Source organism: Acomys russatus, chromosome 17 (assembly GCF_903995435.1).
Source record: "Acomys russatus chromosome 17, mAcoRus1.1, whole genome shotgun sequence".
In the NCBI taxonomy this organism is placed as follows: Eukaryota; Metazoa; Chordata; class Mammalia; order Rodentia; family Muridae; genus Acomys; species Acomys russatus.
The window spans coordinates 42272157-42291470 of record NC_067153.1 but is presented as its reverse complement, the minus strand read 5'-3'; the positions used below and the strand labels follow the sequence as shown (position 1 = coordinate 42291470).

General features: G+C 51.9%; 1 protein-coding gene across 6 annotated transcripts in view; it reads left to right on the top strand.

The window, feature by feature from the left end:
• Positions 1-1180: 1180 nt before the first annotated feature.
• Positions 1181-19314, top strand: part of Csnk1e (casein kinase 1 epsilon) — a 38896-nt gene continuing 20762 nt past the window's right edge. For 3 of the 6 annotated variants that reach the window (XM_051159985.1, XM_051159980.1, XM_051159986.1), the window contains exons 1-2: positions 16076-16175; positions 19214-19301. In XM_051159985.1, the coding sequence (XP_051015942.1) occupies positions 19226-19301 (76 nt within the window). In that variant the 5' untranslated portion in view covers positions 16076-16175; positions 19214-19225. Of the gene's footprint in view, positions 1254-16075; positions 16176-18802; positions 19048-19213; positions 19302-19314 lie in introns of those variants that run through there. The other 3 variants (XM_051159982.1, XM_051159984.1, XM_051159983.1) reach the window with 3 other exon arrangements.

Below are 19314 nucleotides of genomic sequence, written 5' to 3'. Positions count from 1 at the left end.
CCCTTTCGAGTCATGTGACTGGAGACTCGGCTTCTCAGACCTTCATTTCCTCCTCCGAACTCAGGGAAGTGTAAAGAGCTTCCTCCTTCTGGTGTGCAAGGGCTGTTTGTCAGAGGGGCTCTCCAGGTTGTGGTTGGCTAATGAGAACTTTTTAGAAAGTGAAGGCTGGAAGGTGGCTTGGTGGAGGAATGCTCGCCTCTTATTCACAAAGGCCTCAGTGCGGAGAGCGAAGTAAAAACTCTATGGAGTGAAATGAGCCCACTGGACGTTAAGAAGCAAGGCCGGACAAGCCTCATCGTGCTTCCACCCACAAAGGGCACAGCGAGCATTTTCTTCCCAGTGCACAAATTGTGTTTTGTTTTAGACCGTGACTGTGTCTACATCCTGCTTTTAATTCTCTTAATGTTGTAGCATTTCCTCATATTATCCTAAGCTGTTTGTAAACATACCCTTTGATGCTTGCATAATATTCCATTGTGTATTTGTGCTGTTCAGCAACCCCTCACTTCGTTGGGCATTTAGATTAGTTCCAGTTTTGACCAGTGTATATAAAATTAAAAAAAAAAAAAAACAAGAAAACAAAAACTCCACAATACATGTATTCCAGATGACTTTGTTAGGACAGACTACCAAAAACTGACTTGCTGGTCCAAGGCACACACTTTTTTTTTTTTTTAAGCTTTGGGGGTGCCCACTTCTTTACCTGAGCCACCTGTGTACAGTGGCGTGACTAAAGAGACATTCTCAACCAGGCTACCTTTACCTAACCCACAGGGTTCCATAATCCGGTCTCCCAGATCCCTTAGCAGGGGGAGGCGGAATGGGGGAAAGTCGCGGGGGGCCGGGGTGGTGGGTTAGCGAGCTGGTACAAAGAGACTAAAACATTCTGGGAACAGATTCCTGCTCCGTCCCAAGTCACTCCAGCTAGCTTCAACCTAGAGTCTGACGTCTCTTTACTAACAGGAGAGTGGGTGGGGGTAAGGAGACAGGGCAGACGGCCAGGAGCCCAGGCACGCAGGGTGTGAGTGTCGACAGAAGTGTTCAGCATCTCACCCAACAAGCACGAGAACCACGAACCCCGAGGGCTGGGAAGCCGGGGCGGGGCCAGGAAGCAGGGGGCGGGCTTGAATGTGACGTCAGCCCCGCCCTCTCCGACTCTCTCCTCCAGGGCTCACGGCTGGCCAGCGAGTCCTCACCTGGAGTGACAGGTGTGCGCGTCTTGGAAGCCGCCGAGGCTGACCTCGCTGCATCAGGTAAGCCCCGCAGGAGAAGCTCAGAAGCCGGACATGGCAAAGCGTGTTAGGAGCTGGGTCTTGGTGGCTGGAGGTACCGTGCTCCCAAACTCCGTCCTTGTCTCTTAGACACATTTACCTGGATCTCTAAACATAGGCCTTGGAGGGATTTGAATCTCGGGAAGTTGCGCCGGAAGTAGCTGGTCTCCAGTACTTAAACCACAAATACATTATTACTGTTTTATATGATGCTGTCCTTAGAGAGACGTGCACTGGGTGACTGTTAAAGAAGGGAGCTAGGGACGCAGTCCTCGGTGTCACTGAGACACAAACTGATCTGCCGTGGGATTTGAGCTTATGTCCTCGCAGTCTTTTCTGTGCTTGGGGATTTTGGCATCATTTTCTCATTCTGTATTTACAGTTCCTATGTCTTGCTTTCCTCTCAACATTGTATAAGCATCTTCTGGTGTTGCTATTAGTCATGTGTGTGTAATCATTCTTTTAAATGGTTGCACAGTGAGGGATGGGCAGTAGTGATTGGGCGCCATTCTGAATCCCAGAGGAAGGAAGTGAGGGGAGCCGGGTATGGTACAGAAAGCAGCATTTGCCGGCAGAGGTCAGGAGCCCTAGCCCCTGCAGTGGGAGCTTGGGAAAGACCCTCTTGCTCTGAGGAGTTGAGACGCAGAGCTGCTTTCTCAGGTGTGTGAGGATTAAATGAGCTGATATGATCAGCACGGGGCCTGTGTGGTTAGGGCTGAGGACAGGGAGGACTTCCAGAATGCAGGTCTCTGGTCTGGAACAGGTGGGTAGGCACCAAGAGGGACAGTGCAGGCCCACCCGGTGGGGCAGACACAGTGTCCCAGAGGCAGGACCAGTGACCATCAGGCATGTTGTATCAGCCTCTTGGTTTGAGCCTAAGGAAGAGGTTCAGAGTGGATGAAAAGAAAGGAAAAAGAGGCTGGGCAGTGGTGCACGCCTTTAATCCCAGCACTTGGGGAGGCAGAGGCAGGTGGATCTTCATGAGTTCGAGGCCAGCATGGACTACAGAGCGAGTTCCAGGACAGCCAGAGCTGCTACACAGAGAAACCCTGTCTTGAAAGAAAAAAGAAATTTTTATTTTTGTTTAACATTTACATGGGCACTATAGTTCAGGATTATAGTCCCAGCCCCAGGGAAATAGAGGCAGGAGGATCAGCAGCTCAAGGTGAGTCCCTGCTACAGCACAGGCTGCATGAGCCCTTGTCTTTAAAGTCTCAAAAAAGCAGCCAGGACGCAGTGTCACACACCTGTAATCCCAGCACTTGGAGAGGCAGAGGCAGGTGGATCACTGTGAGTTCGAGGCCAGCCTGGTCTACAGAGTTGAGTTCCAAGACAGCCAAGGCTACACAGAGAAACCCTGTCTCCAAAAACCAACCAACCAACAAAGCAGGGGGTGGGGGTGGGGAGCTGGAAGAGGGTTAAGTGGGTAGAGTGCTAGCCCAGCTTGTACAGAGCTCTGGGTTTGACCTCTCACCTCTAGCACTACTCCAACTGCGTGTGGTGGCATACCCCTGTCGTCCCAGCACTCTGGATGTGGAGGCAGAACTGGATCAAAAGTTCAGGCTCATCCGCAGCCACATTTTGAGTGTGAAAGCCAGCCTAAGACATGTGAAACCCTGGCTTATAAACAGACACCCCTGGCCCCTTCCAGAGGACCCAGGTTCAATTCCCAGCAACCACATGGCAGCTTAGGACTATATGTAACTCCAGTGACACCCTCACACGGACATACATTCAGGCAAAACACCAATGCACATAAAATAAGAATGAATAAATCATTAAAAATATCTTTCTAAGTGCCAGGCATGGTGGTGCACACCTTTAATCCCAGCACTTGGGAGGCAGAGGCAGGTGGATCACTGTGAGTTTGAGGCCAGTCTGGTCTACAGAGTGAGTCCAGGACAGCCAGGGCTATTATACAGAGAAACTCTGTCTCGAAAAACAGAAAGGGAAAAAAAAATATATATATGTATATATATATATACATACATACATACATACATACACATACACATGCCAGAATAAAAGCAAAATTCCACATTGGGGGCAGGGGTGTAGTGGCAAGATGCCCCAGGAGGCAAATGGCCTCCTGCCAAGGCTGAAGATCTGAATGTGCCTCCCTGAAGCCACCTGGTAGGAGCAGAGCACTGCCTCCTGAAGGTTGTCTTCTGCCCTCCACACAGCCTGCTGTGGCACACGGGCACAGCATCTCAAAGCTTGACTGGGGCAAGAGGAGAGTGGGTCAAGGGTGAGTCATCACTGTCCTGGGACCAGCTAAGGCTTGCTTAGAGAAAACAGGAGTCTCTGTTGAGTCTCCACTTCCTCCTCTGTGAGATGGGTCTGATAGCTCCCATCTGTATTCACTGCCTGGCCATGCATAGGAAGCCTGGCCAACTTCTAGTCATGCACCCCACCCTGCCTCTTTTTATTTTTTTAAAGATTTATTTATTTATTATATATACATTGTTCTGCCTGCTTGTACCCTGAAGGCCAGAAGAGGCCATTACATCGCATTATAGATGGTTGTGAGCCACCATGTGGTTGCTGGGAATTGAACTCATTGAACTCAGGATCTCTGGAAGAGCAGTCAGTGCTCTTAACTGCTGAGGTAAAGCAGCCCTGTGGACTCAGGGGATGGGGGTGGGGTGTAGGGCAGTTCTGGCTATTCCTTCCTCTGCTTCCAGCCCTGCAGCTGCCTCCCCTGGGACTCTGAGCTTTTTCCTGTGATCTGCTCCTTCGTGCTCCCACCAGATGAGAAGCGAAGGTGGCCTAGGTCTGGGGTGGCCCCTAAGTGTCAGGAGTTTGTAGGTAGAGTCTGTAGTCCATCAGGGGTCTCCTTCTGCCTGATGCTTCAGGATGTAGGTAACTGGGCCCCCTTATACCCAGGAATCTAAGAGGGAGGGGGTTCTGTTATTGTGAGAGTTGAGGTAGTCACCAGGCCATTCACAGACAATAGGTCTCATTTTTGTAGCTACAAAATATCTATGTATCTATCTATTTATCTATATATGTATGTATGTATCTATCTATCATAGGTTTTCTCTTTGTAGTCCTAGCTATCCTGAAACTCATTCTGTAAACTAGGTTGGCCTTGAACTCACAGAGAGAGATCCACCTGCTTCTACCTCTGGAATGCTAGGATTAAAGATGTATGCCATTACCATCTGGCCTGCCTTGGGCTTGGGATCCATTCACTTCTCTTTCACTGATGTGGACAAGACCCATATCTCCAGTCAGACTTGGAGGTATACGTCTGTAATGGGAGTGGCACTTGGGAGGTAGAGGCAAGGGGAAGATTTTCAGCTTGCGAGTTCTACACTACCTTTAGCTGCACTGCCTGACTAAAAACAAAAACAAAACAAAACAAATCAACAACAAAACAGAGAATAACCAGGCATGGGGAGGCAGAGGCAAGAAGATCACTGTGAGTTCGAGGCCAGCCTAGTCTACAAAGGGAGTCCAGGACAGCCAAGGCTACACAGAGAGACCCTGTCTCAAGCCCCCTCCCCCCCAAAAAAACCAACCAAAAAACAGAGAATAACAAAATAAAAGAAACAGACCACCGACACTGCTGGCAAGCCTCATGCCTCGCCATTTCTCTATGTCTTTTACAGCAATGCCAAGTTTGGCTTTTTGTTCCGTTTTGCTTTGTTTTTTGTTTGCTTGTTTTTGTTTTGTGGCTTGCCTTGAGCCTGTGATATAGCTGAGAATGACACTGAACTTCTGATTCTCTTGTGCTGGGAGTACAGGCATGTGCTACCTACCATGCCCAGTATAATAGGGCTTGAGCCCAGAGCTTCCTGTATGCTCAGCAAGCGTCCTCCCAAGCAAGCTCCATCCCCAGTTCATAGTTTACTCTTGTGCTGGGAACTGAACCCAGGGACTTGTGTTTGCTAAGCACCGAGTACATCTAGCCCTCAGAGCAATGCCATGAAAATAGGTATGTTGTCATCTTACAGAGAGGGAAACTGAGGCACAGAGTACAGCCAAGATCCAAACCCAGGCCATCTTATATCAGTATGCTTCTGCTTCTGGGAGTGTATCAAATTCCATACATATGAGTGTTTTGCCTGCACGCATGTTTGTGTATCACCTGCAAGCCTGATGCTGGCAGAGGCCAGAAGAGGGCATCAGGTCTCCTGGAACTGGAGCTACTGGTGGTTGTGAACTGGCTAATGTCGGTGCTGGGAACCAAACTCCAGTCCACTGTAAGAGCAGCAAGTGCTCTTAACCACCGAGCCATCTCTCTAGCCCCTCAATTTTTACAACTTTTTTTTAATGTGTTTGTTTGTTTGTTTAATGTGTGCGTCAGAATGGGGTGCATGCCACAGCATACCTGTGGAGCTTGGAAGACAACTTGTAGAGTTAATTCACTCTTTCCACTGTGAGTTCCAAAGATGGGACTCAAATAGTCAGGGTTTCTCTGCACTGAGTCATCTCACCAGGCCATTTTTGAGACAGGAAACTAAGGTTAAGAAAGACTCTTTAATCCCAGCCTCCCTGGCTACCTTGGAGTAGCCAGTGAAGCACTAGTGTCCTCACACAGATGTGGACATGTGTAGCCCGCTTGTCTAGTCCTGTGAAAATACTTTGAGCATGCATTTTGTGCTTTTATATACATGTTCATAGCATATAAGCTCTGCTATGTTGGCAAATGTATTATAAATATTGCAGTAGAATACTTAGGGGCTGGAAGGATGGTTTTGTTGGTAAAGTGATTACCATGCAAATGTGAGGTCTGAATTTAAGCCCCAGCACTCAAGTGAAAAAGGCATGCGCGGAGGCTGCCGTCTCTACTCTTGGTGCTGGGGAGGCAGAGCTTTAGGACTTGCTGGCCAGCCAGTCTAGGCAAATTGGAGAATTCCAGGTTCACTGACAGACCCCATGTCAAAAGTTACCGTAGCTCCCAGACCCCAAAGAAGGTGGTTCTCAGCAGAGGCAGGCAGAAAGTTCAAGGTCACCCTGGCCTACCTGGGAGTCCTGAGATAGCCCAGACTACAAAGAGATCTAGTCTCAAATTAAAAATTATAAATAAGGTAGAAGGTGAGGCAGATGCTCGACGCCATTCCTTGGCCGCCACCTGAATGCACACGCATGTAAACATATGCCTGCACACACATGCGAATAAATACGTGACATCTAGAAGATTAAATTGGAAGCTGAATGAGAACACAAGTTGTAGTTTTTCTTTATCTATGCTCGCTGGCTCTTACTGGGTTCAGCGACTCAATCAGCTAATTTTGTATTGTTTATGGTTTTTATTTCTTCTTTTTTCCTCTTTCTTTTTCTTTTTCCCCCCAAAGATTTATTTATTTATTTTACTGCATATGAGTGCTTTACAGAATAAGGCAGCAGATCTCATTATAGATGGTTGTGAGCCACCATGTGGTTGCTGGGATTTGAACTCAGGACCTCTGGAAGAGCAGGTGGTGCTCTGAACTGCTGAGCCACCTCTCCAGCCCCCTCTTTCTTTTTCTTTTCTTTTCTCTTCCCTGCCCCACCTTGAGACAGGGTTTCTCTGTGTAGCCCTGGCTGGCCTCTAACTCAGAGATCCACCTGCCTCTGCCTCCCAAGTGCTGGGATTAAATGCATGCACTACCATGGCCTGGCTTCTTTCTTTTCTTTTTTCTTTTCTTTTCTTCTATCCTTCTTTTTCTTTCTTTCTTCCTTTCTTTTGATATAGGGTCTCACTATGTAGCCCTGGCTGGCCTGGGACTCCCTACAGTATAGACCAGGGTGACTTGAAACTCAGAGATCTCCCTGCTTCTGCTTTCTGAGAGGTGAGCTTCAAGGCATGCACCACCACACTGGATGGTCACAGCTATCTGAGAGGTTACCAGAATCCCGGGGGAGTGGATTGTGGTGTATAGACGGGTAAGGGGACTTTTCACTGAGGACCTTAGATACCAGGGGCAGGTCCCCTTTGGCAAATATGAAGGACGCAGAGGCAGAGTGGGCTCCAGGCTCCAAGGCAGGTCTACAGATGCTCTCTGGACTTTCACAGTCTTCCTGAACATCAGCTCAGATTCTCATGAGCTCCGTGACACAAGAGCTCATGAGTACAAGTAGGGTTGCCTTCCACCCATGGGACTAGAGTGTAATTAAACCAAATGCACGAGCAATGCCTAAGAGGCAGCCAGGCACATTGTCAATCCCATACACACCAACTCTGATGCTCCCTGGCCTCCCTCCCCCAACCCCACCTTGCACGCAGATTCAAAGAACTGCTCTGAGCAATCTAGTAGCTGCTCCCGCAGAGTCCTGGAGCTGAAGTGTGTGACCATCAGCACCAGAAGAAAGAGTGAAAATGGGTCTTGGATGCCAGCTGACTGGTTTCTCAAGAGTGACTGAAGTAGAGTGCTTGCTGGGTTTATCTCCTCAGACTTTGCTTCTTCCACCACTCAAATTCTACCTTCCTCCATGCCATACCAGCTCCTTCCCACCACACTGTCAACAGCAAGAGGGTAACTCAACTCCTGTCTAGAATGTTCTCTCGATACTATTTGCCCATCTTTCTTATGTATGACGAGCTCTGTGGGTGATCTTCAAGTCTCAATGAGCAGGCTGGAGCGGACCTGTCAGGCCCCTCAAAGGAGCTGGCATCAGGAAGTGTTTATGTCCACAGACATGTGACATGGCCAGGACAGGAGTCACACGAGTCACTGAGCTAAGGAGGAGGAGAAATCCTCATCCGGGGGGCCCCAGATAATAAGCGGTTGTGAGTCCCTGGGACAGGAACCCTCACCTCCCAGAGAGAGGAGGAAACACATGTTTGGAGACTGTCACCAGCCTTACAAGCAAGGGACATTGTTAGAGGAGTCCAGAGGAACAGGGAGGTGACAGACAAACTGTAGGGAGGCGGGGCTGAGCTGAGGGGAGGGTGAAGGGTCTTTGTGGTACATGGGAGATTTTAGAGTTTCTTGTGGTGAGTACGGCTGGCCCCTCTAGGAACTGATGCCCTGTAGGAGATCCACAGCTGGTTTGCTCACCTCTGGCCCAGCACAGAAGGATGACAGAGAGCCACAGGGAAAAAGAAAGAGCACAGGGCAGTCCCTGAGGAAAGAGTGAGACACAGACTGGCCTTGGTGGGAAGTATCTTCCATCTTCTCCCCTCCAGTCTTCACACAGACTCTCTCACTGTGGGGGCATCTGTGGGCATGCATGAGGTGGGGGTTACCTCTCTTGAATTTTTTATTTTTTTCAAGTATGTGTGTGTATGCGCGCACACAGGCACACACCCACCCACCCACCTACACACACACAGAGCTATATGCACATAAACACAGGTACCCTCAAAGGTCAGAGGCATCAGATCCCCAGGAGCTGGAGTTACATTTGTGAGCTACTGGACAGATGCTGGGAACTCAACCCCAGGCCTCTGGAAGAGCCGCGGGCACTCTCAACAGCTGAGCCATCTCTCCAGCCCCAGGGTTTCTCTCTTGGACCTTATGTTCAAAGACACGGAAAATGGTCTTTCAGCCTGTCTCAGCACTGTGGAGAAAATAAAGCAGGCTATCTTCTAAAGGACACAGAAGAAGTCCACTTCCGACACTGTGGTTGGGGGCTGGAGAGAGAGCTCAGCAGTTAAGAGCACTTACTGTTTTGTGTGGGGGAACTGGATTTCAGTTCTCAGGATCCACATGGTAGTTCACAATCATTCATAGGCACACATATACACCCATAGGCACACATATACACCCATAGGCACACATATACACCCATAGGCACACATATACACCCATAGGCACACATATACACCCATAGGCACACATATACACCCATAGGCACATATATACATCCATAGGCACATATATACATGCAGGCAAAACAGTCATATGCATGAAATAAATACATATTTTTAAAAAAGAACCTATTGGTACAGGCCTGGATTCCCAGGTACTCAAAAGACAAAGACAAAAGACAAATTCAAGGCCAGACCAGACAACTTTTTTTTTTTTTTTTAAGATTTATTTATTTGTCATATATACACAGTGTTTTGCCTGCATGCACACCAGAAGAGGGCACCAGATCTCATTATACATGGTTGTGAGCCATCATGTGGTTGCTGGGAATTGAACTCTGGACCTTTGGAAGAGCAGGCGGCGCTCTTTTTTTTTTTTTTTGTAGACCAGGCTGGCCTCGAACTCACAGCGATCCGCCTGCCTCTGCCTCTCAAGTGCTGGGATTAAAGGCGTGCGCCACCACGCTCGGCATCAGGCGGCACTCTTAACCTCTGAGCCATTTCTCCAGTTCCCAGCCCAGACAACTTAGTGAGACTCTACCTCAAAACAAAAAGTACAAAGAGGGCTCAGGCCAAAGCTTTGCAAGGTGCTAGGTGCAACTCCACAGTTCCAGAGCTGGGTGCTGCATGGTCAAGGAACGTCTTTGAGAAATGACTTGAGCCATGGGTACAGGCAGCCAGTGAAGAGTCTCAGGCAGGTCAGTCTAGGCAAAAGCTTTGGTGTACGATCACATGAAAGACCAGTATGTGAGGTGTGAAATGAGGCCTGGGGCACTTAGGAGGCAAAACACCATGGTTTGGAGCAAGTGGTTTTTTTGTTTTTGTTTTTGTTTTTTTAAATATTTATTTATTACGTACAAGCTGTTCTGCCTGCATGTACACCTGCACTCCATAAGGGGGCATCAGATAACACATTATAGATGGTTTTGAGCCACCATGTGGTTGCTGGGAATCGAACTCAGGACCTTTGGAAGAGCAGGCAGTGCTCTTAACCTCTAGCCCTTGTTGTTGTTTTCTGGTTTGGGGGATTTTTTTTTTTTTTTTTTTTTTTTTTTGAGACAACTTTCTCTGAGTAGCCCCTGGCTGTCCTGGAACTCTCTTTGTGGACCAGGCTGGCCTCATACTCAATGACCCGCCTGCTGGGAATAAAGGCGTGTGCCACCACCCCTCAGCTGTGGATTTCGTCTGTAGGTGTATCCGTAGCTGAGGGGAGGTTCTTAGCGACTGTCCAGCTATTGTAGTGTCCAGGTGAGAGGCAGAAGGTGGAGCAAGAGTGGAGGAGGAACACAAACAGAGAAGCTAGCTCAGTCTTGAGTAGGGGACAGCAAGGGGCAAGCCCTCCTCCGCAGAGCCTGGGCTCATGTGTCCTCAGGGAGTTCCCTGGCACAGAACCCTGGATCTGGAACACAGAGATGGTCCCTATCCACTCCAGCCCAGGGCACAGGGTGGGGAGACCTGTGCAGGTCATCTTGCTCAGCCCCCAGAGAGACTTGAACTCTGTAGGATTCTATTGAAGTCCAGAGACTAGGACTCTTGCAGCCTTGCCTCCTGGCTCCGAAGAAGGAGCCACTGCCAGGGGCCTGACCTGGGAGGCTTGTTTTTGTTGTTGTTGTTGTTGTCTTGTTTTGTTTTCTGAGACAGGGTCTCTCCATGTTAGCTTTGGCTGTCCTGGACTCACTTTGTAGACCAGGCTGGCCTCGAACTCACAGGGATCCACCTGCCTCTGCCTCCCAAGTGCTGGGATGAAAGGCATGCGCTACCACAGCTGGTCTGGGAGGCTTGTTATGAGACCCCCAGCAGCCTGATAGTTAAACAAAAGACCCAGCCTGTGGCTGGAGGAACACCTAGAGCGTCTCCTAAAACATCTGAAGACGGGCAGCTGGGGCCCCACTGAGCAGTAGGCAGCAGCCATAGCCTGGCAGGCCCCTGGGGGATCTCGGAATAAGGGTGAGCTACAAAGACACCCAGGGCTGACTGCTGGAGGCTCAGAAACTCAGAGCAAGACGGGCCAGGCTAGTGGTTCAGTTGAGTGCAAGTAGGCCTGCAGCCTTCCATCCTGGTCCACCCCTGAAGGGGCCGATGATGGTCCTTTGGAAGGAGGATGAAGGAGGCAGGAAGTGACCAGCTGTAGCTTACAAGGCTAAAAGGAATCCTAGTTAAGAGGCCTTGATTTAAGTCAACTTTCCAAAGAGCAGATACCTACAACTGCTTCCTAGTCTTCTAAACAAAGTTGGTTTTGTGAATTTTTTGTTTTTTTTCGAGACAGAGTTTCTCTGTGTAGCCTTGACTGTCCTAGACTTGCTTTGTAGACCAGGCTGGCCTTGAACTCACAGCGATCTGCCTGCCTCTGCCTCCCAAATGCTGGGGTTAAAGGCATGCGCCACCACGCCTGGTGAGTTTGGGGGTTTTTAATCTGCATCATCCTACACTTTACAAATGAGGCTGGAAGGAACTTGCCTAGTATTGTCCCACTAGAAAGTGGAAAATTCATCATTTGAAAACAGCTTCTTCTTCTTCTTCTTGTTTTGTTTAAAAAAATACTTATTTAAAATTTTTAATTATGTGGGGGTGAGGGGGGGAGTATGTGCACATAGGGCAGGCTTCCATGGAAGCCAGAAGAGCTGTTGGCTCCCCTGGCTGGGGTTACTGGTGACTGTGTGCTGGCTGACGTGGGCTTTCCACAGGAGCAGTCAGCATGAGCTCTTAACTGCCGTCCCGTTTCTCTGCTCTCTTGGTTTTGTTGTCGTTGTTGTTGTTTGAGTCAGGGTCTCTGACATACAGCCCTGGCTGGCTTCATACTCACTCCTGAACTGCTGGTGAAGTGTGCTTTACTACGCCTACCCTGAGATGCCAGCCTCTTAACATCACAAGGAGGACTCCTGCTTCCAGTCTCAGCCAGGCTCTTACCCTTCTTGGACATCAAGTCTGTAGGTGGAACTCAGTGAAAGAGAATGAAAAAGCCCCTGGGACCCCACAGTTCTCTGACTGGAAGACCAGAGTTTTGAAATAGTTACTACGACAACGACGACGACGACGACGATGATGACGACGACGACGATGATGACGACGATGACGACGACGACTACTACTACTATATTTTTCAGGACACGGTTTCTTTTTGTGCCCTGGCTGTCCTAGAACTCACTCTGTAGATCAGGCCGGCTTGGAACTCACAGAGATCCACCTGCCTCTGCCTCCCCAGTGCTGGGATTAAAGGCGTGTGCCACCACGCCTAGCCCAAAAATTTACTTATTAAAAATTTTTTTTATGTTTATGGGGGCTGGAGAAATGACTCTAGAGGCCCTTAACTGATGATCAGTCTCTCCAGCCACTTTAGTACTTTAAATTTGCATTTATTTATTGTGTGTGGGCCGAGGAGGCGAGGACACCTGGCTGGAGTCGGTTCTTTCCACCACTCCAGTGGCAGGAAGTAGATGCAGGTTGTCTGGCTTGGCTGCACGTGCCCGTGCCTGTACCGTCTCCATGGCTTTGGAGTTGCTTTACTGGACAGTTTGGAACAGGAGCTGGAAGAAGAGTGCCAAGGACTTAGTCCTTCACAAGCCTGGGTGAAGAAGCTCTGGAAGGCCACTGCCTCCCTTGGGGATGCATGGGACTGTTTTGCGAGTTGAGGCTGGCAATGTGGTCTGTTGCTAGGGCCTTTATACCAGGGACTAGCCCTTCATGTTTGGATGAAAGAGGGAGGGCAGAGGCCTCTCCACAGCCCATTCATTCATCAGTTATTTGTTAAATTTCTCCCGGGTGCCAGACACTATTATAGATATTCACAGCACAGTGGAACCCAAAATAGCATCAGCTCCCTGGTTTCATGAACCTTAGTCCCCTAAGCAGGAGACAGAGATGAACAGCAACGAAGGTAGCACCTAGAGCGTGTTATAGCACTGAGTGTTCATAGACAACAGAGTGCAGGAGAGATGGCAACCCCATGGGGTCTCGGGTCCAGGGTCCGGAATGAATTTTATACAATTGATTTAAAATTTTTGTTGGATGATATGTGGGTGGGTGGGGGTGTACATACATGCCTCAGAGCCCCTATAGAGGTCAGAGGACAGCCCTGTGAAATCAGCCTCTCCTTTTGTTCTTTCTTTTCTTTTTTTCTTATTTTTTGAGACAGGGTTTCTCTGTGTAGCCTTGGCTGTCCTGGACTCACTTTGTAGACCAGGCTGGCCTCGAACTTACAGAGGTCCACCAGCCTCTGCCTCCCAAGTGCTGGGATTACAGGCGTGCGCCACCACATCCAGCTGTGGGCTCTGAGGATCACACTGGGGTCCTCAGGCTTTTGGTGGGGTAAGTGCCTTATTCAATAAGCCACCTTGCCCAGCCAGCAGTAGAATTTTAAATCAGGAGACAGGCAAGCCTTCTCTTAAAAGGCCTGAGCATGGAGCCTCAGGGAAGGGCTTGGTGAAAGTGTACCAGGCAGTTGAATGGCCGGGACCAGGGCAGGGGCCCACAACAGAGGAGCAACCAGGTTGTCTGGAGAGCTGCAGGCAAGGCCATGCAAACGGAGGTCATTTTTAGGACCAACCCAAGCACTTGGCAAGTTAGAATGTCCACAGTCAAGAGTCTAGCTCCTCTGCCAGGTGCAGGACTCCTCTGCACCATGCTGCAAGTTTAAGGCTGTGCCTGAGCTCCGAGCCCAGTGCTCTGGAGTGCCCAGTGGTTATGAAGGGTGTGAAATCAAGAGACAGTACAAATGTCCTGTTCCAGAAAGGAGCAGGGAAGTGGGGGGGGGGGGGCAAGCTGTTGCTTCTGACCACACAGAACGAGCAGGTGTGGCCCCTGGCTAACTGGGTTGCTGTGAGTGGAGGGTGGCTAGGGGAATGCCATCCCGCTACACCTTTGGCCTCCATAGTTGGAAGTTGAGGAGAGGGGAATCTTAGAGAGGTAACACAATGAGCTGCTAGAACTAGGCAGGATTCCTGCTGGGTGGAGAAGTGTCGTGTGCCCGGCCCCCCATGCCCCCCCCCCCCCCCCCCCCCCGCCTCCTGCCTTCTCCTCTACTGGGTTTTGCGTCATGGTTGTTTCCCCTTAGAGCTCAGCTGCAGAGCTCTGTAGAGGACTCACAGCTTGGACTTCTGGGGGTGTAGGAGGGAAGAGGATCAGGCACATGTGTGGGGAGCATCCTCCCAAGGGGGTGGGGCAGACCCGGGAGGGAGTCTAGGAGGGTCCAGCCCCCCTTTACCCCGTGCATTGGAGCTGGGGTCTCTTAAGATCAGCTACCCTTGGATCCCCACCAAGGTGCTCTACAGGGAGAGGGTGTGGGCCGCCAGGAGAGACTGCAAGGCCTGGAATGGAGGACAGGAGACAGCATAAGGTCAGGAAGCTGGGAGAGTGGACTACAGACAGCGCAGTGGGCATGCGAGGGATCAGGCAGGGTGTGGAGAGTGGGTTTAGGTTGAGCTGGCTGGGTTCCAGTCCCCATACACGCTGACCCACACTCTCGAGTGAGTGCTGAGGAGCCTCCAGTCCCCTTTCTGGAAACTGAGGAGTGAATGTCAGTCCTGCCTGCCGCCCTCACTGGAAGGGGTTAAGTGAGCCAGATGCCTCTCCTGGCTGAGGAAGAGCAGGTCCACATTTGGAAAGCAGGGCCCAGGTTGGAAAGTTTGGGGGTGGGGGTGGGGGCTGAAGATAGGACACCACTGGTGCTTGCTGTGTTCTGTTCAGTCTCTGCCTGGGCTCTGACCACAGGGGCTGACCGCTGTCCAGACCAGCTGCTTCTGGTGAAGATTTGTGCCCAGTGTGGTCAAGGCTTCGGGAGAATGAGGGCCTCTAACACAAAGTCAGCCAATTGTGAATCAACTGACAAAAACAAAGCCAAGAAGCACCAAATAGGCCAAGCTCTGCCCACCAGCTGGCTGATGGTCCCTGCCTGGGTAAAGGTGGTACAGAGAGCCAGTGCCCCATTTACCATCCCAGTAGCCTTCTGGGGGTGGCTCCTCCTCTCTCTCCTGCTCTTCTGGACAGCATCCTCAGGACCACCAGAAGACCTTGGCCATCTTGCTGGGCTGGATGGGCCTGGGCAAACCTCTTGCCCTCTCTGGGCCACAGTACCCTGTCCTGTGATAGGACCTGTCTGTAGGATTCCCAGCAATTTGGAGAGCATCTGAGTAAGTCCCTTGGCCTTGGGGAGAAGATGCAGGTATTAGGAAGTGCCTCTTTCAGAGAGATGTGCTTCCGGGGTGATCAGAGGTATTGTGGTGTCCACAGTCACTGTGTGTGTGTGTATGTACACGTGTTTGTGAGAGAATGTAGGTGTGTCATAGGTTGGAGCTTTGCATGACCTAGTGTAAATATCATCATTTTAATAGCCTCCTTGTGCTGGGACCTTTCATGGCTGTGCTGGAAGCTGGTGGGAAGCCTTCATTAACTCTCCCGTGACCTGGGGAGGGTATAGTCCTTTCTCCTTGTTTGTAGTTAAGGAAACCCAGGCCTTGTTTGGGCAATGACTTGGCTGAATGAGCTCCTCTGGGCCCCTGACTCATGTGTGAGTTCTTGGTGGAAGCAGGGGGCTCAATGGTGCGAAGAGACTACATTGGGATCTGAGGGCCTGCCACAGTGGAGGCGAGCGGTAGGGAGGAAAGAGAAAGTCTGCCCTGAGCTTTCTTAGGCTATCTCCTTGGCCCTTGTCCACCCGGCTCCAACCTAGCCCCAAAGCGCCTAGACAGTGTTCTCTGCAGCCTCCAGGCCCCAGAGCCCTACATCTCTTTTTGCAGCGCCAGGAGTGTCGGCCGCTCCTCCCGCTCCTCATCCGCCCCCCAGCCCCCGCAGCTTTGACTGGAGATGGGGCCAGAAGGACAAAGTGTAGGAAATCCAAGTTTTGTGTGCCCCTTCACCCTGGGTGGCAGCGTCAGCGCGCGTTCCCGGGGGCTGCGGGCCCTTTAAATTCTCCGGGGCGGCGGCAGCGGGCGGGGGATGACATCAGCGGGCGGGCCCGGGGCTCAATGGGAGCCGCGGGGACGCGCGCGCGGGTCGGGAGCGCGCGAGCCGGCGGCGGGGGCGGGCAGCGGGAGGCGGCGGCGGCGGCGGCGGAGCGCGGAGCCTGAGCCCGGCCGGGCCGAGCGCAGCGCAGCGGGCCGGGGAGAGGCTGGCGCGCCCGCGGCCCGGCGAATCCTCTGGCATCCGCTCCCGCGGGCCGCCCCGGCGCGGTGAGCATCGGGGGCCGGGAAAGCGGGGTTCCCTCCACCTCTTTGTGTTTTCTTATTGCGCGAGCGCGGGGCGGACACGCGCGTCCGCGCAGGGCTGGGGGCGCCGCCCGTGAGGACAAAGGCGCGGCCGGGGACGCGGAGGGGACGGGCGCTTCGCAGGCCATCGGCTGCACCGAGGCGGCCCCGGGCTGGGGCGGGGGACCTGCGTCAGGGGCCTGTCTAGGGTTCTGGGGGCACAAGGGTTCCGGGCCGGGTGCGACCCCTCCTCTGTGCCCTGGGCTCGGGGTCAGCGAGGCCGTTCGCGTGTAGTGTGGGGGCTCCTGGGGGGGGTCCTAAGTGATCGGGTGCGTGGTCACCCGGGCCACCGGCTTTGTTTTCCTTTGTGGCGAGAAGAAGGGAGGGGGTTATTTATCGCCTGGATTCTCATTGCGGTGTGTGAGACAGCCTTGTGCTGCAAGCCTCCGAAAGCTGGGTGCCTGGGCGCCTCAGAGGCAGGACTCCGACTTAGGCCAGCCCCCTCCCCCTACTTTGTCCTGAGTTTTCCCATATATTTCGTTGGCATAACCTCCCTCTGGGAAGGGGGTCTAATGAGACAGAAAGGGGTACAGTTCCCATGAATACTTGTGTTTGGGACACCTTTCCTAGGCTTAGGATATTCCTTCAGTTTTTATTTCACTGGTTCAATGCCCAGGGTCTTTCTTGGCCCTGGGGAAGGTGGGTGGCATGTGTGAGTCGGGAGGTTGCGTGGGGGGCAGGGGGAGGAAAGGACTGCCCATGTGGCTGGTTGTAGTTTGTAATTTCTCTAACCAGCTGAGAAGTCTTGACTCCTCATGGCCACCCCCTTTTTTTTTTAACTTTGTTTATTCCCCCTCCCCCGTCCCTCCAGTAGGGGGACAGGAAGTGAAGAATTGGAAAGCTACTCTGATCCCCTGAAGAAGCTCCCAAAGAAGTCGTTTTTGGGAGGTGGGGGGCCTTTTAAGTGGAGGAGGGCTAAGACAGACTAGACTTACTCTAAGGTTCTGAGTCCCCAGGGTGGGAGATCCTAGCGTTGGTGGGGTCCTACAGGGTTGGTAGTTTGTAGCCCTTTGCTCTTCTGTGCAGACAGCTGTGAGTGGCGAGGGCTTGGGGGGTCATGTGCATCGAGCGTATTTATGTAAGACTCCCAGACAGAGGGCACTGGTATTTATATAACCTGGTGTGGGTATTTATGTAATATAGGATGCAGTATATTTATGTGCCTTTTCTAACCTGTGGCTTTCCCAGCTGCCATGTATGGTCTCTGAGTTGGCGTTGGTGGAAACCCAGCTTTGGGGGTGGGGGCGGTGTTTGTGCGTACACACCCAGTCCTGTTCCCCCACACACACTTCCTGTAGGGATCTTAAAGTGTGAGCCTCTGCACCCATCTTCCCTTGGCGGGTGTGCTTAGCAAGTTAGACCATGTGTGGACCTGTGGTGCCTGGCTGGTGGGTTTTCTGCAGATATGCAGTATTACTGTTGGCAACCAGGGCAACGCAGCTGGGCCAGGCCTCAGCCATGTGAGCAAAAGCCCATGATGGAGAGCTCAGAGTTTGGCTGGTACCCCGTGGGCCCTTCCTTGTGGTGGCTCTCTGGGAGCTAGTACTAGGCTGGGGTGTCTCTTCTGGCTTGGTTCTCTTTGCTCATAGGCTGACCAAGGAGCCCTAAGTGAGTCTCTCCTGGCTTCCTTCTAGGCTTGGCAGCGGGGGGGGGGGGGGGGGGGGGGGGAGTAGGCTTAGCCCAGGGAAAGGGCAGGCACCCCCTCACGCCACAACAGTTATGGTCTCATCTTCTGGTTCTAATTCTCAAGCCTGGAATGAAATATGTTTTGGGTAGGAGACCACCAGGCAGGCCAGCCTGATTCCCCCTTTCGGTCTTTAGGTGAAATTATGCTGTTGACTTGCTGCTGGCTGGTGTTGGGGGTGGCAGCAAGGCCACTCTAGGCTTGGGTTCCCACACTAGCTTGTATGTAAACAAAGGTCTCAGGAGACCAGCCCTCCACCCCCCACCCCTTTCATAGTTTACCATTCCCTGCGTCCCCATCCCCCAGCAGCCCAAACTTACCCATTCCCTGAGTCTTTTATTTATTTATTTTTTTTTTCTGGCCCGGACCGGACCGTGGGTACCCAGACCTCTACCAGGCCCTCATAGAGGAGTCCCTGCCGTGATGGCCCCGTTCTTGTTACCCATGGGCTTGAGGAGGCATCCAGAGTGTCTCTGGCGGGGGGGGGGGGGGACGACGACGACTGATGACTTAAAATCTTGCTGTACCTGGCATTTCTCTCTTAGAGAAACCCTGCCTGCTAGTCTTCAAGGAAGCCACTCTCTCAGGTGGGGTCTGCTGGGACTGGCCAGCCTAGCCCGGTGCGAACCTAGCAGCTCAGAGATGGGGATGGTGATGGGTACCCTGTGTCCTCAGGAGTCTTGGTGCTGGGGGTGCCAGTCCTTCCCCTCCTGGAGGTTGGGACTTGGCTGGTGGTGGCAATGGTAGTTTTCAGGATGGTTTGCTCCCATGGACCCTGTTCTTCCTATTTCTGTCAGATTTCTGGGGCCCAGGACCTCCCTGGGGGTATTTTTAAGTGTTTTCAGAATGCATGCAGATAAAACATCTTGGAGAGATGGTGGAGATTTACTGCGGAGCGAGCCCAGGATGCAAGACTTGGGTCTCCTGGCTCTTCCCCGTTGCCCCCTTTGTCCTTGATCTTACTTTAGGGCCTTAGCCCATTGTAATCAGCCTCCCCCTGAGAAGGCCCATGTTGGAGGGTCTGCTTGGCCTGCTCTTCCTGCGCCTTGGCCCAGATCCCACCTTTTCTGGACTAAGTGAAACTTGTTCTAAACCTGCCTCAGCTGTGCCCAGGTGTGTGGGCATGAGGGCTCCCTGACACCTGGCTGCCCTTGAGCAAAGTGGAGCCAGATTGCTTCCCAGACTGTGGGAGGGAGAACGCCAGCCTCCAGCGGAGGAAGGGTCCAGGCCCTCGGGTGCTCGAGGTCCTGTCTCTGACCTGTTTCTGCTTCTCCCGCAGCAAGGTTGAAGCATGGAGCTGCGTGTGGGAAATAAATACCGCCTGGGCCGAAAGATCGGCAGTGGGTCCTTCGGCGACATCTACTTGGGTAAGTAAAATGT